At 43.7% G+C, this 25,219-nt stretch overlaps 1 protein-coding gene across 1 annotated transcript in view; it reads left to right on the top strand.

The window, feature by feature from the left end:
* The window catches only part of GCNT2 (glucosaminyl (N-acetyl) transferase 2 (I blood group)), a 409,881-nt gene that overhangs the window by 319,392 nt on the left and 65,270 nt on the right, over positions 1-25,219 (top strand). Inside the window, exon 2 of the mRNA XM_069613442.1 lies at positions 15,954-16,043. Coding sequence (XP_069469543.1) covers positions 15,954-16,043 — 90 coding nt within the window. The remainder of the gene's footprint in view (positions 1-15,953; positions 16,044-25,219) is intronic.

The following is a 25,219-nucleotide window of genomic DNA, read 5'->3' on the forward strand; positions in this document are numbered from 1 at the left end:
TAATTTTGTATGGTTATACAAGCTAACCTTTAACATTACACAATTCCTATGTAACATTTAAATTCATTGTAATAAAATCCACAACATTACGATATGACAATAAAATTCAATATAATTTAACACAATTCTAAAAAAAAAGCTAAAAGAAACAACCAAAATATGTCCTTACAATGACTAATAAAGTTCCAAGTTGACCCATCATTCGTATCAAATAGTATAAGAATAATTAGTACTTCATCTGTTCATCCAAATCCCATAATTAATTCTTAAAACCATTATTACTAACACTTTTAATAAACTGGAACAATTAATCATAGGGCTCCTTAACTATGATATAAAACAAATTACAAATAAGTTAAAATTAGACCCGCTCTGAAATTGATCTAATGATATTATTTCACGTTCAAAGAATTTTAACAAATCCAACTACCGCCAGTACATTCGAGGTTGTGCGTTCGGCCAAACAACAAAACTAAGCTACTTCCCTCTCACCGAAAATAAACAGATTCTGAACCTTTCTAAAAAATATCATTTTTTTCCCTTATAGTGCATTACACAAAATCAATAAATGTTGCAATGTCTCACTTTGGCCCTGCTCATTGCAAAATATACAATTAGTAGAGGCTGATTGCAACATACAATATCTAGCTAAGATTTATTTTGTTAAAAGCAGACTCCATCTAAAACTTAAGAAGATACGCCCATTCCTTCGGTCAGGATAGATGGAAAGGTATGGCACTAGAGTTCCCACACACTTCTGCTCCAAGCGTAAATGGTTCAATGATTCATAACCATGCATATGTCCTATGGTCGTGAGCCAATCAGATTCAAGCAACTTATGTTTTACTTTTCCAGAATCATTCACCAAATCTTGATTACACAAGCCTAGTCTAAGAAGACTGAGTCAAAACATGGAAGATTCTAATAAAAATGTTTCAGCCTTTTCAACCAAAATAATTTTCAAATTTTAAAATAAAGAACCATTCAATGGATTTAAAATCTTGTTATAAAAAGATGAAAGTTTCCAGTGTACTGGTTAGAGATGCAATACGAAGTTCATACCTGATCGCCGCAAGTGGAACTGGAATAGGAATCCTTAAAGCTCTCTTCCAAATTAGGGCCCCCAAATCGGGCAAACATTCCAGGGTGCACAATGCCTGAACCTCAATACCATATAACATTTTTGTGGCAATCTTCCCCTCGTAAAACTTTAAAATCGATATTAAAGAGAATTTTCCATATTTAGCATCAGTTCTGGATAGCTGGTTTGAAAGAGCAATTGCCGGACGTCTCATCCAATCCTTAATTTGTGTTTTCTGTGGTTTGGGGGTTATCAGAAAACCAAGATAAAGCTTTCTAACTGCTCCAGCACATCAGAATTAATCCGCCACTGAAATGTGGCAGTTTATTTTTCTGCTGTGCAATGCATTAATTTGTTTTTTTCAGGCTTTATTTTCAGTGAGTTCGAAGAAGCAAAGGTCAAAAAAGCATTGATCAAATACTGCAAGCCCATCTGTGTGCAATCAAAGCTTAAAACGTCATCAGCATATGCCATCCATATTGGTTTTAAGTTTGATATTTTAGGAGTACCAAAGGCAGCTGATTCCACATGGTCACCTATATCAAAGATATAAAGATCAAAAAAACAGAGTGCCAATACGCAACCGAGCCTAACACCCCTAAAAGTCGAGTTTTTACAAGAAAAAGTACTGTTAGAATTCAGCCTGACCTGCACATTGGATTGTTCATGCAGGCCCATTATCAAATGTAGAACCCCATGCCGGAAAAACATAGAATAATACATTTTGGGCTAGGCCAAATGTTGGGCGCACTTTAAAATAAATCCATTCAGAGATGCCCCCATGTGCTTCCTAAATCCTGTCGGACATTTTTTTAGCCTTCCTGATTTTCCCATGTTTCCAAATGCTCCAAAAGCAAGGCTGCAAAACCTTGCTGTCTATAATTAGTGGGTTCAGAGCGGGATCCTTTCTTGTAAACCGGTACAATATATGCACTAGACCATGAGTTTGTAATAGTAGAGGAATCCGCTACATATGAAAAAAGGATGGACAATGTAGAGCCCACAAGGCAGGATTGCCTTAAATAGAATATTCGATAACTTTTTGGGACCGGATGCACGTGATGTACTAATCTTTAGCACTTTTAAGATGACCTCACACTTGACATCTAATTTCCAAACTTCATTTCTTGCAACCTCTTTGGGGGGATTGATTGTAAACTGGCGTGCCAAGTGCAGATTATAGTGGTTTAAAATGGGATACTCAGTCTTGCTCAGAAACTCCCTTTATCTGCAGTACCAGCTGAGAGACATCCGTGTCATTGATCAGTCTCCAAAATGTCTGTGAGTTTTTACTACGGAGGACCAATAATATACTCTCAGCGACTCTTGCTACCTAATAGCCCTATTCCGCCTTAGACAATTTTGTAAACTTCTTAATCTTGCTGGAGATGTTAAGAGGATCCAGGCCCACTTTTACTTTTAATGATCTTGCTTGGGCTCTTAAATCCCTTTTCCTGGCAGAAACTACTGCATCTTTCTTGGTTCTTCTACCAGGAATTGGAAGTTTGGCTTTGGCCATAGTAAAATCTATTGTATCTGCTATAAAACTCTAAAAATGATATACAGTAAATGGCTCATATTGTCATTCTAATGAGGACACACCAAGAAAAGTAACCAAAGTACGGTTGACCTGTGTCACTGAACCCGCATTCCAAGTTACTCTGTTCCCAGCAGTATTTACAGTTGAATCACAAGGACCACACTCGCAACCATACTAGAGTGGTACCTCAAATACTGCTGATAGTGTACAGTGATAACTGTATTCAGTCTGTGCAATCTTTAAAGAATCACATTTATCAAAAAGCTCTTTCCCCACTAATATATAATCTATTGTGGAAGTAAGTGTTCCATTATGCCAAGTACATTTCCTTGGTGTGTCCCCATCAATGGCGCCATTCAACATACATAGTCCTAACTAACCTAAAGCCTTTAAAAAGTGCCATCCACAATATTGCTTTTTGGCCATCTTCTCCAAATCTGTAATAAAATGTGTCTGAAATTCCATACCTATGCAAGATGCATTTAAATCCTATGACAAGATAATCTGGCCTCCTAAATGATTGTCACTCCAATCATTGACACACGACAACATTTGATCTAAAAAAACATTGAGATCACTAATACCAGTTTGCCAATACTCGTTTAAAATCAGAAGATCCAAAGCATTCTCTCCAACAAGTTTGATGTGGGTGACCAATACACCCACACAAAAATGTATACAGCCAGTAAACGCCTGTTCTTTACAAGACCTCACTAGAGTAGAGACCACCAAACTGTGACCTTGGGCACCCCTTTTTGCTGACAAAAAATTAATCACTTATCCGTCAAAAGAAGGGACAGTCATAAGCCAGGTCTCTTGCAGCAAGATAATACTCTGTTTTTTAAGAGTCTGACCTACCCAGGGATTAGTGAATAGATGCCTATTACCACAGGAATTCCTTGATAAAAGTGTCAGATATCCTTTCGGGGTGTGTGCGTTAGGTAGAATGTGAGGCAAGCCTACTATTCGAAATGCACAGCACTCCCAAGAGCCAGGACTAGTCATTTATTGATTTGTACACAGTTGGCCTGTTCTTAACCACTTGAATCTCCCAGGCTTTTCCTGGACCTTGACCCGATTACACTACAATTGTATTAGGCAGCAACTTGCCTGTTGTTCATCTCAATGTTCCAATTGTGTAGAGCCCTTTTCAAAATAGATTAAATCAACCTGTTCGATGTCTCTCATGAAGATTGCCTGCAAATTGGGAATCACACCTAGAAGACGAAGAATGTTTGAACAATTCAATACAAGATGATTATTGTCTACCACCCAACTCTTCAGTGTTTACCAGACTGCCAGCATTACTGAATTTCAAATCTGAATCTGTACCAGCCAAAGGATCGAAAGTCAGGTACACAGCTTTCAAATTCAGCTCCTTGTGTTCCTTTTAGTATACTGTAAACTTGATTAGTCGACTTCAATCTACTATCCCCCCTGTTTGCCAGGCATAGAGATGAGTACTACTTTCAGGCAATACATTATAAGCTATAGAGGCATTTGCAGGTAATTTGCCAGGCATACAGGAGCCATAGTGTGAATTAAAACCTTGAATCTCAGTTATTGTGGAAATTCCACACTTAGACAAGCCAGCTATCACATCATTCGATTTCATAGGAGAGGAATCTGCATTTACTACAATCAGGGGAGGATCTGTCTGCACAGGGTAGGAAACCTCTTCCCCCCTGATGGAACCACTGGATTAATGACAAAATGCTCCTTTCTTAAAGAATTCTCAACTTCAAGTAGTAGACTTGGCTGAATTACTGGGCACTTGGCCGATACATTCTCAAAAATTGCTTTCACTGACAGTTGCTTCAATAAAGATCAAACAAGCTTTCTAGCAACTTGCTTGCTATGATACTGTAGGCGTGTTTTTGTCTTTTTTGTTCTGTAGGCCTTACTTCTTCTGATTTATCAAAGATACTTTACTTTTAGACCTTTCAACCGGAATTACTCTTAGATCCAGTTTGTTGCCCTGGGAGTTATTTGAGTCCTGTTCTTCTAAAATAATGCGCACATAACCAGGGGATGCTCCGTTACCCAGACCAGAGTCTGTTCCCCGATACTTGCTGCCTGTTTACTCTTCTCAGGGATGTTACTACATAATAATAATAATAATAATAATAATTTAGCATTTATATAGCGCTACGAACCCTCAGGTATCTGAGCGCTGCTTATTATTACCCACGGTGTGTGGTGCTCATTTATCGACCTCGGAAGGATGAAAGGCTGAGTTTGGCCCCGCCGGGATTCGAACCTGCGTCAGCAGGCTCTGCACAGATGTCAAAGCGAGCGCTCTACTCGCTGTGCCACTTGACCGGCACTTGACATAGTTCAGATGTTGCTAATGCTAGTAACTGGGACAAGACATGCTGGAGGGGTAGTGTGGGAGCTGATGTTTCAAAGAGGTTTGACCGCTCCAAGAAAAGGTGACACCAAGGAGGTAATGGCGGCAGTCCAGTCTCTTTGATCTGGCAGACATGAGGGATGTGGAGTATATGAGAGCATCTTCTTCTGGACCAATTAATAGTGTACATCACAAAGGGCCTCATTCCAACCCTGTCGGTATCCTGGCGGTAGAGCCACCAGGATACCGGCAAATGTGGATACCGTTTCTGGTACCCTGTCTGGTGGCATTGCCGCTAGATTACAAGTGCTGGCGGAGCGGTGTTGATCCCCATTCATGGAGTCCAGTAGGACTCCATGAGGGGATGTTCCATCCTTGCCGCCACCAGCCAAGCCGGCGGCTGGTGGCGGTAACGAAGGATTGGTATAACACTCCCCAATGTTAGCCAATGCCCCACTGCTTTTCTTTGGTAGAAATGTAGGACACACACACACCCTACCCTAATATTTGAGCCAGAGCTGCAGGAAGACCCAGAAGAGGGTAAGGGAACCCCACATAGGAAGTCCAGTAATCAAAGATGACTCACCATCATGCCAACCTGAAGATGCAGCGTAGCACTCTGGATCTGGAGGAGTTGTGTGATTCAAAGTCGAATGAGCAGAGATATGCAAGAGAATTCTCCACAGCTGAGGATTGTAACCAAGACCCCAACTGAAATCAATGGACCCAAACATTGAACAAAGGGTGCAGAAAATACATTGATGTCTCATTGGTGAAGAGCTTGCAGTGTGAGGCCCCAACTTCACAGCCAGAGAGATTATGGTGACCTGCTGGATGTGTAAGGGCAGTAATGGAAGACCCCATCCCTGGAGGAATTGAACATAGACCTCACTGATGCATGATTGATAAAAACAGGGCACTGTAGCAGTTTCTTGAAGAAGAATGTACAATATTAACTCTAGCTAGGGTCATAGGTTGCCATCTGATAAAAGAGCTGCAGGATCAGCCACTAGAGTTCCCACATCAGAGTTACGGAACCAGGGTCCTGTCTGACAGACCAGGCAACAAGTAAAGCAATGAGCAAAAGCAACGGACACACCAGGCCTCTAGGGGATACCTGGCACTGCTTGTGTGCCAATAGGCAAAGGAAGGCCCAGAAGCTCCAGAGACGCACAACCACCTTGCAGAGGTATGGACCCAACTTATTCCACCAGATCAAGGGGAAGGAGTGCCTCACAAGGTTCCTTCTGGTTGCAGGAGAGTAATAGCTTTGCAGTCATTACAGTAGCAGAAATGTTTGATGTAAGTGGACCTTAAAGCTGCTTATTTTCATGTGCAAATCTTTTCCAAAGCACAAAGTTCCCAAGGTTTATCACAGGCAGCACCCATTACCCGGTGAAGGTACTACCTTTTAGGCCGCCTTCCGCCCCAATGGTTTTCGTCAAGTTGATGTCATCTGGGGCTTGTCGCAGGAGGGAGAAAATGTACTTTTTTTCCCTCTACTGCACCCGGAGAAAGCCCAGACAAATAAAGCATTAAATCAAAGCATCACCCATCATCTGCCCACCCACATATCTGGGGTCGACTGGTTGATCACCACTTCCTCAATTTATTATAATAACAGTTGTACATCCAGTCAGCAGCCAACCCCACAACAGGCCAATCCCAAATGCTATGATTAAAATCCTGCCGAGTAACCAGGAACACACTAGGTACTACCAACCCTCTGCCCTCAAACCCTCAAACCCATAGGGGAAGTCAGCCTCCATGCTTGGAGAGGAGGTGGGATTGGCCGACGACCACAACAAAGAACGTTGGAAGTACCATCGAGCAGCACCCGGAGTTGTGCATCAGAGGCATTGTCAAACTAACCAATCTACTAACCAATCTCCCCCTTTCCTGCTTCTCCAACATAACCAACGCCACTATACACAACTAGAGGCTAGCTATACTACAAATAGACACACCGAGAACTAATCTAATGTTCACACCCAACACCTTCGCGGAAAGTCCATAAATCCATCAACACTACACAAATGCACACCAACACAACACAAAAAACAACCAACAGTCATCTGCAACCCTGGACCCCATGCAGATACAACTAACCAATGCATACGACTGCAAAACCCACTCTAAATATCATACGAGACACACACACCCAACACAAACTCCAGCACACATCCATTGTGAGCACCAGGAGATTGCCCTTGGAGGTAGCTGTGCATGCTATAAATCTATGTAACATAACATAATAGTCAGGGTTTTAGTCCAGAAGATGCTGGTGCAGCGCATCAGTTGCCCTCCTTCCATGAATATTTTGTCTTGGAGCATCAGGGTAAAATCCTGTCAACCTTTATCACTAAACCTGAGTCTTGGGCTGACTTTAAACTCCAATCATGAGCCACTAAAACATCTGGATGCCAGCCAATGAAGGCTGGGTGCAACATAAAAAATGTGCAGATATGTTTGCAGGCAAACTCAGGAGACAAAGATTTGAGAATACTTCCAACTATCCCATCCCCTGGCACACACATGTCAGGAATGGCCCTATATGGTCATTTCCAGTATAAAAAACTCACACGCACACACACTCTAAACAGTCTCGTGCTTCTACTTTGTGTGTGTTTCAGGGAGCATAAAAGGAAGCCACTCTGCATGGCAAAAGGGCCACATATGTAACAATCCTGAATGCAGTAGGGAATCAACCCACTGAGGGTCTGCACTCCTATATGTGGTTAACGAACCGAACCACTAGTGTTTTGCAACAGATATAGCTAAATAATTATCTAACATAGGCATTCAGAAAACATTTAAATATAACATAACACTTTAAACACCAAAGTTTACAGCACACTTGAAGTGAATACATCTGGAATATTGCTCAACATGTTTCGGAGCTTTGGTCCATTTTCAAGAGCATTTGTGTGCAATATGTACAAACAAATATATAAATTCAAAACAAAAAACAAAAAAGCAGCACTTCTATCAATTCCAACATAATAGTTACAGAACTAAACAATGATGGTATTGGGATTACTATCAACTCAAAAAATCTTCAAGTGACTCCATACAGAATGTCCAAATACATATGCCAACATTATAATTAACTAATATATACCAACATAGTACACTTACAGAAACAGTGTATTAAAGCTAATATTGAAAAAAGGAAAAGTAAAGCCATTACACTAAAAAGAATAGTGCCAACAACCTGAGTTCTAACACTTACCCAGAATCCTACCCGTTTCCCACAACAAAACACAAACATCCAGTTATGTAAAGCCAATTTTGTAGCAGCCCCTCACCAGAAGGGAAATTCACCACATATGGCCAACAACATAAAGTTACACTGACGAAAGTGCAATCGGGATTACATCGGTTTCCTGTACAGGAACACCTTCTCCAAAATGGCTGACTCCACTTTGCAGTAGAAAACAAAGCAGCACCTTCTGGGCAGCCACTCAGCGATTGGTGGGCTCCTTTCTTCAAGAGACAATCAATATCGCCGATACGCGGTAGCCAGCCACTGCATCCAAGAGTCCTGTTTCTAAGGCATTGTGATCCTGTTTAAAATCGTTTCTAGGCAGGTGTGCTTTCATCTTGCATCCATTTTGTGCACTGCATTGTGATCCTTTTATAACAGAATCCTGCGCCCCACCTACTGCTTTGCATTGTATCTGTGCCTTCTTTTAACTGCTAGGCAGCCTCTGGAGTACGGCCCAGGATTGTGCAGTGCAGCCCCTCCCCCTTCTTTCAGTCTCTTATCACCATCTCTCCTATCTTCTCTAACTGCAACACTATCACCTATCCTCCCTCTCTCACAAAGTCTGGATGAAAAAAGCACAATAAAGACATAAGGGTGCAAATCCTGGCCTTCCCATCGCAGACACCTATGTCAGTGCATCGTCCAGAGAGATCTTCACTGATATCCTTTGCTCTGTCCCCTCTCTAGACCTTTGGACTTCTCATCTCACCTCTACTCTCTCCCCTTTCACATTCTCTCCCATTAATTGTGTCACCAAGTGGGAAGTCCTCTTAGTGGGCTTCTTCTGATCATGCTACATCATTAATGCCTACCAGACTGGCACTATTCTGATTCAGGGTTCTCAAGCCAACCTTCTCTTTGACCGGATCCTGCCATCCCTCATTAACTTTCTTCCTTCTCCTGCCTCTCCCTCTACCACTCTCCCAGTTCCCCCCCTGACTGGAGTACCACGCCCTGGACTCCACCTCAGAAAACCTTCAAAGGCAGAGATCGTCTCCACCTGGTGACTCTTAACACCTGCTCAGCCAACAAACACTCTGCTGACATCTGCCTCCTACTTGAAGACACTGACCTCGACATTCTCGCTCTTACTGAGACATGGTTCATTGCCAGCTCAGTCAGTGCTTTTGACTCCCTCCTACCTGACGGTTTCAAGATAATTTGCAAACCTCAACCTCACTGTGCTGGCGGTGGGGTTGCCTTAATTTTCCCTGAGAGGGTTCCTTCCTCTATCTTACCCACCCAGCTTTACTCCATCTTTGAGAGCCTGGTATGTAAATTGGTCATCTCTCCCTCCTCCACTCTGACCATTGCTGCCATTTACTGGCCTCCAGGTGCTACCTCTCTGTTCCTCTCTGAATGGGCTGATTTCTGTTCCTCCTTACTTTCAACCTCCTTCAATCTGCTCCTCTTGGGTGACTTTTAACATCTAATTGGACTCCCCGGGCACAGCATCCACTCTATTCGTTGACTTCTGCAGCTCTCTATACCTCTCCATTCTCCCTTCTGGACCAAACCACTCTGCTGGACACACTCTGGACACCATCACCCACTTGGACCTCCCTCTCTCATCTCCTCTGGTTGCCCCTCTCTCTTGGTCAGACCACTCTTTTCTCTTCTCCCAGATGGGTCCCTTTGGCCCACTGACCGCACCCCCAAAAACCCTGCAAACCTCGTTCATGAACATCTGCAGGATGAAATGAGTGTCAGCTTCTGCCTTCACTTGCACCTTTATCCCTCATTACTCCCCTAACTCAGACTCTACCACTGACACTGCTCTCAGCAACTTCCACTTGGCCATCACCAACACTCTTGACATTCTTGCCCCAGTCATGAGGATCTGCCTGAAACCCCCCTCTAAGCGTAACTCATGGTACGACTCCAAACTTGCAGCCTTGAAACGAAAGTGCAGAGCGGTGGAACGGAAGTGGCAATCTTCAGGCTCACCCTCTAACAAACCGGTCTGCTGCCTGCTCCAAAGGCAATACAGACTTTCCATACGTGCCAAGTAAAGAGCCCACATTCAGGCACGGGTATCTGGTGCATTCAACAACACGGCTGAACTTTTCAAAATATGCCGGCAGCTAGCCAACCCTACCACAGTCTCCTCTTCCCCTCTACCATCCCAGGGCCTCTGCAATGCACTGGCCACTCACTTTGCCAGAAAACCTCAGGACATCCTGAACAGCCTTGTTACTCAACCTCCCAGTCCATCCCACACCCCCTTTCCTCCCTTGGCCTCTCACCTGCCTCCTTTCCCCCTTCTCCTCCTTCGCCCTTGCCACATCTGAAGCGGTCATCAGAGCTGTCTGCTCCATGAAGGTCTCTTCCAAACAGGTTTCCCCTTGCTCATCCAGAACCATCAAGGACAACATTGTCTCTCTTGCCCCCACACTCGCTGTTCTCTGAAACCACCCTTTTGCCACTGGATCTTTCCCCTCCTCCCTCAATCACTCCCTTGTGTGCCCCCTCCTTAAAAAAAACATCAACAGACCCCACCTACCCAGCCAACTACTGCCCTATTTCCATCACCCCCTTCCTGGGGAAACATCTGGAGAAGTTGACATTGCCCAACTCAACTCTCACAATGAACTTGTTGGTGGTCTCCACGACCATCGAACTGGATTGCGAGCATCTAGAGGCATGGAAACTGCTCTTCTGAACACCTGTGAAGAACTGCTTGCAACTCTGGATTCCAAATCCCCAGCTGTTCTCATTCTACTTGATCTCTCCTCTGCCTTTGACACAGTCAAACATTCCATCCTCATACAAAGGGTCCACGATACTCTTGGTATCTCGGAACGGGCACTGGACTGGGTAACCTCTTTCCTATCTGACCGCTCTTGTCAAGTCATCCTGGGCACTGTATCATCTCCTACTCCTCTCCACTTGGCTCTTTAACATATAACTTACACGGCTGGCACTCCTCATCTCCTCCTTCTCACCCAACTTCCAGTGGTACGCAGATGACACACAACCTTTTCAAACTTCCTGCCGACCCTCTTGCACCTTCCATCATCCCAGACTACCTATCTAGCATCCAAGCCTGGTGCACTTCCAATGATCTCTGCCTCAATGCCAGCAAAACTGAGATCCTTCCCAATGGGACCCCTGCTCCCTCCTTCTTCCCTTCACTCTGGCCTTCCTCCATGGGCTCCCCCCGTGCTCCTTCTTCTGAAGCCAGAAACCTTTGAGTTATCTTCGACTCCTCTCTCTCCCTCCTCCCTCATGCTCAGGACATTGCCAAGAAGTCCCACTTACAGCTCTACCTTCTCAAAGGAATTCTACCTTTTCTCACTTTCCCCCAGAAGCCCAATGTTACCCGAGCCCTGGTTCTCTCCAAGCTTGACTATTGCAATAGCCTCCTCCTGAATCTACCTTCTTCCACACTGCAACCCCTCCAGATAGTCCAGCATAGAGCAGCAAGACTTATCCTTGGTCTCAAGCCCAGGGATCGCATCTCTCCTGCCCTAAAAAGTCTTCACTGGATCCTGGTTGCTTCATGGATTAAATTCAAAATCCCTTTGTATCATCCACAAGACTTTCTGGGGCCTGGGATCACACTATCTGCAACTCTCTCTTACTAAATATCCCCCTTCTATACCGCTTCGCTCCTATGGCACCAATTCTTTGTGTGTAAAGTGTTTCGCTAAACAGAGGGCAGGAGGTCCATCGCTTTCCTCAGCTGGCTCCCTTCTATGGAACAGCCTCCCCCTCTCTCTGCGTCTTGAGCAGAACTTCCTTAAATTCCGTAAACTCCTCAAGACTTTCCTCTTTACTTCCTCCTTCTCCCCTCTGATAATCTCACAGTTGCCTTGATGGGACACCAGGGCCCTTATGCATCCTCTGGGCCCTGACCTCCCACGCTCAATCACCCCCAGCTTCTGTCTTTCCTCAGCACTTGCCTCGGCACACCCTCCATCCTGGAGGCTTGCAATTATCTTACCATGCACTTCATCTGCTGCTCACCCAGGAGCACGGGCACTCCAGCACCTACCCCCACTACCCCACCCCTTCTGCACTTGCACGTTCTGAATACTCACAAGGCAATAGTAGGTTTGTCATTTCTTTTCCCCTCCACTGTTTTTAATATTTGTATGTATATTAATGTCTCCCATTCCTATGTCCCCTTCCTGTAGCCTTGTGGGTGCTTTGAAACAGAATTCACTCGCTGTATAAGCGACTAACAAGCGAACAATAAATACATTAAATAAATAAATAAAACCAGGCACTGGACACACTCATTATAAGTATGGCGGCAAGGCAACAACGGCACCGGTATTGCTACCGACACCGTTGCTACCGTACTGCCACACTACGAGTTGTGCTTGCGGGTCTCACTCTGCCCTTCAGGTAGGACCTGGCGGCAGTTGCAGCACCCGCAAGCACAACTCGTGGATGCACCAGAACCATTCATAACTATGCATTAACTATGAATCATTACCATGTTAGTGTGGCCAAAACAGCATGTACCGAAACAGTACAGTTCTGGTGTGGCTATGTTCAAAGGCAGTGTATCTGACTGAGTGCAATTCTAATGTGGCAAGATGCAAAAGCAGCATTAACGAGATCATCATAATTCTAGCATGGCTAGACTGAAAAGCAGCATTAATTATGTCACTACAATTCTCGTGTGTCTAAATTCAGAAGCAGCAGATGCCAAATCAGTCCAGTTACAGTGTGGCTAGAATCAAAGCAGCATTAGCTACATTATTACAGTCCTCGTGTGGTTAAATTTCAAAACAGCGGATGCCAAATCAGTACAGTTCTAGTGTGGCCAAATTCAAAGCAGTGTTACCTAAATCTTTACAACTGTAGTCTGGTTAGATTCAAAAGCAGTCAGCGCAATTCTAGTATTGCTTAATTGAAAGCAGTGTTACCTAAATCATTGCCAATCTAGTTTGACTAGGTTCAATGCAGCGCTAACTAGTTCAGCACAATTCTACTGTAGCGAAATTCAAAAGTGGCACCAGGAAGCTCAGTACAATTCAAGCGTGGCTAAATTCAAAACAGCATATGCTGAAACAGTACAGTTCTGCTGTGACAAGATTCAAAAGAGGCGTTACCGCAATCATTACAATTCTCATGTGGCTAAGCTCAAAAGCACCGTTACCCAACTCATTACAGTTCTAATGTGGCTAAAGGCAGCATTAACTAGCTCAATACAATTCTACTGTTGCTAAATTCAAAGCTGCGTTACACAAGTTATTACAATTCTTGTGTGTCTAAATTCAAAGCTGTGTTACCCAAATTATTAAATTAACTTTGCAATTACAGGCTTACAGTCCTCTTTCTGTGGAAAAGATGCAGGGCAGTGGCATACGTCTGCAGCTAGAATCACATATGCAAACCTATGCAAAAAGTACCAAACTTCGTCGTCCCTTACCTGGGGGTTGCAGCAGGGGTCAGTGCCTGGCATTCCTCCCAGGGCAAACAGGCGATGGATGTGCCCAAGGAGTTGCCCTTTGCCTAGGCCCTTAGCAGGCTGCACGGCAAGGCTGCCCTGGGGCTCTCAACTAAACGTGCTTCCTGGAAGTAGCAGCCAATCAGGAAGGGGGGAGAACGGGTTAGGACAGGGGAGGGGCTGATGGAGGAACGTAGTGGAGGGAAGGCCAAAGGGAGTGCAGGAGACGCGTGACTGAAACAGAAAATCAGGACAGAAAACAAAAGGCTCTGCTGGGACGTAGGCCTCATCTGGAGGGTGGAGGGTCCTGGAGCACTGCGCTCATCGTATGGAATAGGGAGAGGGCTTCCCTTGCAGCGATGGGTATGCTGTGCTTCCCAGAAGCAGCAGCCAAACAGGGAGAAGGTGGGAGGGTGAGGAGAGGAGGGGGCGTAGGGGAGGAACAGAGCGGAGGGAAGGTCAAGGGGAGCGACGGCAGAGAGATGAAAGAAACAAAAATGCCAGGCATAAAACAAATGGCTCCTCTGGGACGCAGGCCTTGCCTGGAGGGCAACAGTTGCGGTTCTATGACTTTACACACCATAGCATAAAAAGGACAAATGCAACAAATTGGGTATTTTTGCATTAGCCTCTGAATTGCACAGAGTGGACTGTTCATGCTTACACTTGCGTGCAAGGTGTCCTCCCAGTGCAATTTCCATTTTTTACATTCCTGGCTGTAATTCTACCACAAAAATCTGGGCAGATATGGATTACCCATTCAGAAAACTAAAGTTGCATGCCACCAACCGTGTCCGTGCATGACTAGAGGTATTTCCACGAATCCCCAATAGATTCCTCCTGCTTTTTGCAAGTGCAAAAGCCAGGAACATTTATTTCCATGTGGGTTCCAGCTTCTCCCCTGATGCAAACTCAATGCGGATGTAGATTCATGTAATTTCTTCCTCTTCCTGTCAAAACGGCCGATGTGCGCTGTAGCGAATGCGGGAGGAGGATGCAGACTTCATGCACTGCCTCCAGATCCATGCAGCAAATGCTTTGCCAGTAAGTTACAAGCTGCCCCACTCTTCACACCATAAAACTGAGCCCCAATGTGCATATTACGTTTTTTCATTAAGCCAAGGACTTGAAGAACGCCTGGTCTCTATTTCACCAGATGTCAACCTATTGCTATCCGTCGTATGGTCTCCTAAAACTCTAGCCTGCTTACAAGTTCCTGCAACTAATGTTTCTGGTTGTTCGAATGTAAATGGTGCATATTTGGTGTGCACGGTTATTTGAACACATTTTTTTCAATGCAACCCCCCCCCCCCTGTTGGAGTCTACGCTCAGCCGGAATGTCACATTCCTGCATTGAACCTTCTAACTTCCATTTTCTTTTGTTACTTGTGGCTCCAGCAGTACAGAAAAATGGCTGCCATAAGTGGAAGAAGTCTGTTAAAATGAGCATTGGTGTTAATGGGGCTTTCTGAGGCATGATTCTTCTTTTGCTTATAGCTTCCAGGGCACTATACTCACTGCCCTTCGGTCTACAATAGGTGCAAAGGGCAGTCCTATTTTTCTACGCTGTCACCCACCCCTCTGGCTCTTTGTTCCTTCTAACGAATGGCATGAAACTATTATCTCACGGATCAAACACTACAATTGCCATTCTCTGATCTCCGGCCATCTAAGTAGAAGTTAGCATCACACCCAATACTTTTACTATGCTTTGAGTACCCGGTACATGCAACATGTTGCAATACATGCGCCATTCCACCTGTCGGTGGTCTACTAAAGGGTATTTAAAAGCATGCCTCAAACATGGAATAACTAGACACTGAGGTTCCTTTCATAAAGATGGGTTCCCCTTCCTTTTCTAATTGGATGTGGAGTTTGGGCTCTTCGGAGCTTACTTATGTGATGTGGCATTATTCAAATTTTAAATATAAATTAAATCAAACCTAGACTACTGTAACATCAACTCCACCTGCATTGCTTGAATGAGACATTTTGCACTGAAGGGTAATCAAATAACATTTCTTGTTGAGAACCACAGAATCAAACATTTTCATACGACTTTTCAATTAATGTCTACGACACAGCTGACATTCGTGAACAGAGGACTGAAACCTGCAGCTCTCGAGGTGTTTTGGACTACAGCACCCATGATCCATCACCATTGACTATGCTAGCTAGGGGTGATGGAAGTTGCAGTCCAAAACATCTTGTGAGACAAAGGTTCCAGACCCACGAATTAGAGGAAATTGATGTCAAAATAGTGTTTTATGACAGAGTGTAATGCTTTCTCTTTTTGGACCAAAATAATAGATTTTCCTGGATCGATGCCACATGGAAAATGGGAAGGTAACCTCAGAGCCATTAAGTGGGGCGATGAAAGAAACCACGGCGGATGTCATGGTAATGTATAATGGGTATTTTTTGTGTGGGTTTTACAAAAAGAAATGTGACTCGTGGTACATGTTTATTTAATCAGTGAATGTGTTGTAGAAAATCTCCACCGTTGTTGCCATTGCCATTTATGACCTACCCATAAACTCAAGCACGTCTTGCTCATTCAATTTGTGCAGACCAAACAAAATCTAAAGGCACAGCTCCAGGACAGATGAGGCAGGTAAGTGCTCCGCCCCTTATGGCCCCCCTCCACAGCTTCCACCCCTCTTTCCCTCCACTTACCTGTTTTTTGCTCCTCTTCTGGAGCAGACGCGCTGGAAAGGCTTCTGTCTCCAGCCCCTCTGCATGTGGTCCCTTCTCCTTTCCATGATGGCCATTTTTTTGTTGACATTTTTTCCTATTTTTTGAATAGCCGCCATGGAAAGGGAGAATGGACTACGTTCTCCCTCCCGTCCTTGCCGGCTATTTTTTGGGGTTTTTGTTTTCTTCGTTCCGAAACGTGCAACGCAGAAAAATGCTTTTAGTACCTTGGTTTTACAGGCCAGGGTAATAATAGTAATAATTCCCTTACCGGGGGAGGGGAGCATTACCAAGTCAGGTAATGCCCAGGGGCCTTCGTTAAGGCCCTCGCTATGCTCAGGCCTGTAACTATGGGCTCAGGGATTATTGCTTAAGTAATGTTGACAAGAGGGTAATATCCCCCTCGGGGTTTCACATGAATACCCTCTTCTGCGGTGCCTCTCCTTTATTCTTCAGCATTACACACTGCAACAAGACATGCTCCCAAACACAGTCTTTTATGTTCTGACTAGTGTGAAAGCCTGTGTGGAGAGAAATGTTCAGAATGGTAATATGACTGCATCAGACCTTATATATTTCCTAAGGCAACAACTTATTTCCTAAGGCAACTATAGCACTGGCAAAATGCGAAGCGGGCAGTCTCTACTGTGCATGACTGCATCAGATAAACATAAATCAGGCCTTTTATTATCTTGTATGATGTTGGTATGTGCATAGCACCCAACTGCCATTGCCATGTACTAGCAGCATTACAGGATTTTCTGCCAGTGTATGCGTTTTATTTCTGCTGCTGTAGTTCATGTTTTCAATCACCATCACTGCGCTGAAGGAACACATTTTGACTATTCATTTACCTATTGGTTGTCTATGAAGGGTTACTGTCACTTAATTTGCTACAGTTGGGCCAGTGTTATGTTATTATGCTTTTGTGTTGTGCCGAATCCACACCATAGTGGCGTCCTTGTGTATTAGGCCCCCACCCAGGGAAACCAGACCTTAGCCTGCTGGGAAAGAGAACATGATGCCCCCGGGCCTGATGGTTTGCGCGTTATAAATAAACAAACAAACAAACAAACAAACAAACAAACAAGGGCAAGAGTGACATAATATGGAGGGAAAGTGGGGAAGGAGGTTGTAGATGCAGCGAGGGAAGTCAGGCAGAGGGAAATGCTTTACGTTAGGGTGGATGCTTGTTAGTCCACCATGTATGACTGTTCGAGAGATGTGAGACAGGAAAACATGTGTTGAGTTAATATACGCACTGGGTTCCAAAGCAGTTCTGGAAGAATTGCACTTTAGAGATTAACATAGTTTTTGGGTGTGCGAGGTGCTTGAGCGCTGCTTGGGTGATCCTGGGAGACACATGGGCTTAAACGTCCTGCAGCGTCTGTTTTTGTTACCATATGGAAGATTCCAAACGCCAGAAGGTGGCCTAGTCCAAGGCTAGGATGTGTGAGAGGTGAATGTTGTTGGTAACAAAAGGAAGGGGGTGGGATAGACAGAAGTGATCAGCTAAAACATGATTATCCCTGTCCCCTGATAAAAAATCCAGTTCCTGGGGTGGACCAGTGCAGGAGGATCACCTAGATGGGGGGTCTTCGGGGAGTGAAAGTGGGACACCGAAGGGTGAGACATGGTATCCCCTTCCTTATGGCACCTTTCCCCATCCTGCCCAGTAGGATATTTAGAAACTCTACCCCCCTTTCAAACACAAACAGTTTCTCACACCGTCAATGACAACGGATTTATACCAGAGCTGTTTACCTGACATGTCCCATCACAAGGGTCAGGCAATTGCCGGCAACTACACACACCTGACTGTCCTTTCCCGTCCCCATAGGGATAAAAGGTGGAGCATGAGAGCACACTCTGAGCAAGGCTGAACGCACAAAGAAGCAGCTATTCCAGGACGGCAGTTCAAACGGAGGAGAAAGGCAGCAAGACCTAAAAGGACATCAAGGAGGGAGTTGCCCTTGCCTTTTTCAACCCAGACCTGCAAAGCCTCCAACAAAAGAAACATAAGACCGTGAATCGCAGCTGGCGAATGGTGTGACGGACGTTAGTGGTACATGGAACCCTCCTGCACTGATAGCCAGGGCGAGGAGACATGGTTGCCATTGTGGTACCATCCTTGACTCCAGTGGCAAAAGAAACATCAATGAGTTCGGCACAGCCGGTGAGTCAGAAGAACCTGATAGTGGGCCGGACTGTGTTAGGCTCAAGGTTACAGTGATAACATTAGGAAGATTAGGATACAAAGATCTTTTGTGAACGAACTTGGTACCAGAGATAGAGTGGTCCAGTGCCACATGGGCGCTCATTCGAATGTCTCTGGCTGGTACTCCTCTCCTGAACAAAGAGAATGTGTTGAACTAAAAGGGTATTGAAACTACAAGTACCAAGAGGCCATAAGGAAGGCCGGCATAAGGTGTCAAGGTGGTCATACAAGGGTCAAGCCAAACCCCTTATACAATCAAAAGTCCTTGACACGTTGCAGAGGTTTTTGATGATTGTAAAATTTTGAACCGAACTGAGGGAATTGTGAAACAGGCATTTATGCCTGCCTGAGTGGAAAGCCAGGCGAACTGTGATTTTGTGAAACCCGCACTTGCCGTAGGCTAACAGAGTGACCCAGCGAGACGGGGTCGCCCTTCGGAAGTCTATGTTTAAATTGGGAAGTGCTTTGGGAGTTTGACGCTGAATGAAGGATCGGAGCCCGGTTGAGTGTGATGCAAGCGTGAGGGGTAATCACCCGATTTGAAGATTAGCAGGAAGAACTTTTGTTTTGTTTTTTTGCATATCAGGCCCTCAGGAGCAAGAGACTTTGCATGAGAAGAGACTTGGGCACAGAAGGGCCAGAAATAGACCAAATGAACTGTAAGCTCATGCCACAGAAGCCCAGGAGTGTGCTCTGCTCAAGAGTCCCGCCTTGTCCCATGCTAAAAACGTGGGGAAGGGAGATCCCGGATATAACATCTGACTTATCATTTTGTGAACACTTCTTTCTTTACTTGTGAACATCATCCCACACTATCTTGTAGCATAGCGGTAAGGATTACCAATAGTTGTTTTTTTAGTAGAGGCCCTTTTTATTTGACTAGACTCTATTAGGACTATTATTATTATTTGATGGTCGTAGCTTGCTCCCTTCTTAGATTTAAGTTTAGATTAGGCATTTATCTCACCCATTTTACAGTTTAATAAATGCCCTTGAACTGTGATCACTTGCGTCTGTTTTAAACTGGTTAGGTTGGGCAAATGACTAATTGTCAGTGGGATTTAGAAACGGGTGTGCAGGCTTTGCCTTGCATACTGCTAAGTACACAGTAATATAGATATATAAAACTGAAACTTAAAGGACCAATAATAGTATCTAGTGATAATCAGGTTCCTTGTTTACATTAATATCTGAATATTCAGAACCTAGAGGCATACGATGCTCTTCCAGAGATAGATGGCAACAGGGACATATATAACAAAGTATCCAAAACTATGTAGTCCATGGTCCAATTCTATAAACTGTGCAGACAAGACCTCACGCCCCACACCCCCTGGATTGGCTAGCTGTTGTGTTAGTCCATGTCATAAATAGACACCATAGTAGCATGAACACTGGAAGGAAGGTCTGAATTCAGGAAGTGGGAATTCATTCTGAAAGAAAGGCCCTAACTCCGGCGATATGTCAATCTATTAGGGATTAGACTGGCAGTGAGGGGGAATAATAATATAGGAAATATTTGGCATGCAACTCAAATTAATTGACTAGAAAAGATATATGTGTAAGTGAAGAAGCATACAACATGTCTTAATGCAGCATGCGATTCTCTGGTCTTTTTTAATAAAGGTATAAATCATTTCTCTTGGAAGTATAAAAGCGACCCTCTGATGACATGTGGTTCTTGTATTGGCCAATCGCAGCAGTTTCAGCTCGTAAAATAATCTGAAAAATGAGTTGGTATATTTCTTACAAAATGATCATCTGTTAAGGTAATTTACAGCAAATTCAACATTTGTCATGTTCCTATTTACATGGCTGAAGGATCAGTTTTCATAAAAGTGCGCACTACAACGCTTTAAAATTGCTTTAACTATTATTTGAACTTCTGGAACTAGGAAAGCAAACATTTAGTCTTTAACATGAGTAATTAGTTATTTAAGCAATAAACCCAGAGCTAGGCCCCCGACCCAGTAATGCCCACCCAGCAAGGGGTTTATTGCTATTAGTATCACAGGTGTATTTCCCGGGATACTCATTTGAAAGGCTGATGCCAAGCGCAGCCTGAAAATGGCCGCGCTCATATTTACTTCACACACTAGACCACTGAATTTGTGTTCACGCTAGACGTATTCACACAAAACTAAAATCATGGTCACAATGTGTGTGTAGGCTTGAAGACCTGGGGATAGATGTAGTCAAAGATTATGTTTATTTGGAAATACCCCGATCCTCTTGTTTAAATAGTGGTGTATTAAGTAACTATATGCAGACTAAAACTTTAAACAAGGTTTGCTTGATTAAATCATTTATAACACATAAAGGAGGATATTCGGTTACTGGTCTTATAAAATGTTATGAAAGCTGTATTATCCCAAAGATTCTATATGGGCTAGAATCATTTTTAGAGAAATAAGTATCATGGTTACATGCACTGTGGGGAAAAACATGGAGGTATTTATGTTGTTTTCCTAGATGTGTACCAATTGAGGCGATTAATTGCGAGTTGGGCTTAACCTCTCTTCTAACAATGTGGAAAGTGAATCAGTGAGTATTTTATCTAAAATTGTTGGACTTGGACACAAGCAGAGAGAGCTTATTACAGCATTTTTCGTTAATGATAAAAGGCTTGGTCCCAAAATCGAAAACTTTTAAGATCTTTGAAACTGAGATTCTTAAATTTTATGATGGAAATGGTTTTATGATAGAGAAACCACTTCTTTTTTTATTATGGGATGGAAGTCATTTATTGCAGTATTTGTCCTCAAAATGTAAATAATCGGAAAGTGTAAGGCAAAGGTTTTATTTTCCCCATCCTTTTAACTATCTTGTGAACTGTAAAAGTAAAAAGATCCAATGATTTTATCCTATGAATGAGATCTAATAAACTGCCCTCTTTAGAGGTTATGGGAGCATGGAAAAACTTCCCTGAATGGCAAGTTCGTGTAGGCTATGTGAAACAGATGTGGAAACCATTCGAAATATCCTTACTAATTGCCCTATTCTGGAATCTTGTTATAAACATGGATATATGTCATTTGTTCATACATCTGAGTATGTGGAGACTGATCCATTTTGGGGATCAAGGTAAGGTGCAGAATCTATGAAAAGAATTACCACATAATTTTATATTTGGCAACTGTTTTTTTAAAGCATGTATGATATTTTATGTGTAAATAAATGTCTGGATTTTATGTAAAGGTGATTTATGATTTATGTTTTTTTGTTGTACATTTGTTAGCAATTGATTTGATGTTTTTATATGATAAGGTTTGTAAGAAACCATATTTTTTCACAATAAAGAAAAAAAAAAGAAGTATGGTGGCCATGTTGGAAGTATAATGTTTTCCCTATTGAGAATAAGGACATTTATTGAATTAACGTTTGCACATGCAGTTAACACAATAGTAATTTATTAAAAATGAGCAAAGGATTAGAATAACATCGAAAATATGTTAACAATAAATAAGTAATTTAGAAAACTTTAAAATGGAACAGAATAATATCTGGAATATTAAAGCACTAAGGAAATATGTATACAGGCAGTAACACTGTAATGCTGAAGTGCTCAGGGTGTTATTTATAGCTGAATTGTACATTACGGAGGAAGGTAAGTGAACAGTTTGCAAACTGAGCAGTGGGGTTATTACTAGAAAAGGTGATGGAAAAAGGTCAAGTAGAAGTGGAGCAAGTTTGGAGGCGGGTATCCACAGTAGGGGTAGTACATTGGATGGGTGCAATGGACTGTGTGTTTGGAGGACACTTGTTCAATTCAGCATTGTGAAGGATTGTTGTCACGAGGTTGAGACTGCCAGTATCTTTCAATACAGGAGGCATTTCGGTGTCCGGTGACGGCCATAATTTGTCTTGCTTCGAGTCTGGCGCTGACAAGAGGTTGTGTTGCGGTGACATGAATTGAGTGGTTAGTGTATATTGTGGTTATGTGGGCAGGTTTGCTTATTTTGGGCATAAAGGTGCCAATAGTAGTTCTCCTCAAAGGCCGATTAGTGTACCAGATTTTTTCATTTGTGCATTGTTCCTTTTTCAGTCTTCGAGGTACAACACAAAAGCAGGGTGCAATAATTGGGAGTTTTGACATGTAACGCAGTAGTGACTTCATTGGACAGTCTGCATCATTTGGGACTTCGCACATTCTTCCAAGCGAGTCACTGCTGTGCCTTTCGAGAAATGAGCAGTGACATTTTGTAAGTGAGGGTTGCATGCTGCTTTCCTGTTTTGTCTTTCATCACTTGGAAGGCATGAGCAGGTAAGAGTCTCAGAACATTCTCGACCACGGCGGGCGAAATGGAGTTGAATATCAAACCAAACTTTGAATTGCAAGGTATCAGGATATTTAACATTGAAAATGCCGGAAGAGTGCAGCTTTTGCGTGTCCCTTTGTGAAATGGGAGCTTTACCAACAGCCAGGTGTTTCCCATCACGCTTTAGATGTTTGATTTTGCTGACAAACACATTAGTGGCACAGAGAAACTGCCCATTGCACATGATGTTTATTTTACGACTGAAGGGTGGATTATTTAAATGACGGTTTGTGGTTGGTACGCAGTGCCAGATACAGTGTGCACCGCAGTGTAGAATTGGCGCAATAAGGAAGCCAATACAGGGAGAGGTTCCTGTTCAAAACTAGGTGAAAAGCCCTTTTGTGTTAGCCAACGTTGTAATGTGTACACAGCCCATTTAAATGCAGATTGTGTGTTTACTTACGATTTATGTAATGCAATAGAATCCCAAGTCACTGCTGCATGTAGCAGCATGTCTGCTACCATTTCCAGGGGCTCTGTTTTGTTCAATACTACTCGGATATTAAGGTTGGCATGTTATTGCATCTTCTGTTTTTGTTGGAATATCTTGTAGCCATTCATTGAAGGAGAGTGCACCCGTAATGTTGAATGGAATCACTAGTGCTTCGCAGACAGAGTAGGAGTAGTCAAAATTCTTGATGTTAACCTGGGATGAGTCAGACATCATGTAGTCCGATCTCGACGAATGTGGAGGGGTGTATTTAAATATAGCGTTTCGGAGAATAGCTCCAGACCGTGCCGAATATGTGGAAGCAGCAGGAAAATGGCGGCGGAGAGAGAAGACAAAAACAGAAAGGGATCGAGTGGTGGAAAGGATGACGTGCGGCTCACGAGTTGCACAGGGGAAATAGGGTTTTACCGGCTGGCAAAGCCTGTGAAACGACCAATGGGATCACTTGGTAAATTCGGTGGATGGCGCAGGGGTACTAATAAAGAATACGGTTCCTTTGAGTATTTGAAAGAGGACAAATCCCAACATTTAACTTGAAGAAATAGGACCTGGAATGTGTTTGATATATGGCCACTAGAGGGCACTGTTTTGTCATGCAATATAGGGCTTCATTATAAGTTTGCCGGTCCGGAAACAACGATGTCGGTAAGCTTACCGGCACTGTTGTTTCCAGACCGACAAACTACGAGTTTGCCTGCCGGTGCCGCGTGCCAACAGGTGTGACCCTGCTGGGCACAGTGGCCACAGTAGGCAGACCCGTCACAGAAGCACCGGCACCGTTAACAACGGTGCCGGTGCTTCTGTGATACCATTCCCATAAATGGGAATGGGGATTTACAAACATACCGGCGTCTGATTTCCCGGCCGCCAGGGTTGTAATCCCCGGTGTTACTGGGAAGTCAGGCACCAGTAAATCATTACGGGTCCAGCAGCAACCTGCCGGTAGCACCGGCACGGTTACCGCCGGACCCGTAATGAAGCCCAATGACTTAACTGGAGTTGTAAACAGCTTCTGGTGTAATAAAAATATCAACCAGGTCTTCCTTCAGCCACTCGTTTTAAAAGCACTCTGTGTGTGCTTGACTGAAGTCCTGTATAAAGCAAGCATTGGCAAAGTCAACATTTTTGGCTTGTGCATACGTTTTAAGCTTTTTCCAGGCACTGCTATTACATGCCCAGGTACTCGCACCATTTTGCACCTGCTACGAAAAATGGGTAGGTAATATCACTATGGCAGTGCCTGGCAAGTGCCTTTCCCATGCCTACACAAAAGCTGAAATTAATGGTATTGCCAAGGCTTGTAATAAAGATGATCCTGGTAAATCTGCTTTAAGAAGCCAGTTAACATCCAGAAGTGGGGCCTCAGTGGAAAGAAACAGCTGCCTTTTCAGGTAGGCCTTTAGTTTGTGCAACCTAAATTCCCCTCTGTAGTGACTTGATCTACCCCACCTCACAGCTCTTTCTCTTTCCTCCAATATCCACTGTGGTTCTGATTTCCTCAGAGATTAACAGGGAGGGCGCATGGTGGCTGGACATTCAAAACCTCTTTTCCAAAGGAGGCTGTGTGAGGAACCACCCTTGCGAGATCTCGAGTGCGGAGACCTTGCGAGACTGCACGCGCGAAATGTGCATCAACAGGAAAGCCTGCCAGTGTCGGAGCAGACTGGTAAGGCAGCAGATATGCCCTGGCACTCCTCCTGCGGCTCCTTCCACCCGCTGCAATTGTGAGCAGACTAAATGTTGTGAGCAGACTAAATGTTGTTAGAGTGTAATTCCACAGGACCAACCTGCAGTGCTTGTGGTGACTCTTAGACATTATATGATGAGAGACACTTTAAAGAAGAACAATTCCACAGCAGCGACGTAACTGTGGTAGTTGGATAGTAACTGTATA

This window comes from Ambystoma mexicanum, chromosome 5p (genome assembly GCF_040938575.1).
Source record: "Ambystoma mexicanum isolate Mex_15411 chromosome 5p, UKY_AmexF1_1, whole genome shotgun sequence".
Classification (NCBI taxonomy): Eukaryota; Metazoa; Chordata; class Amphibia; order Caudata; family Ambystomatidae; genus Ambystoma; species Ambystoma mexicanum.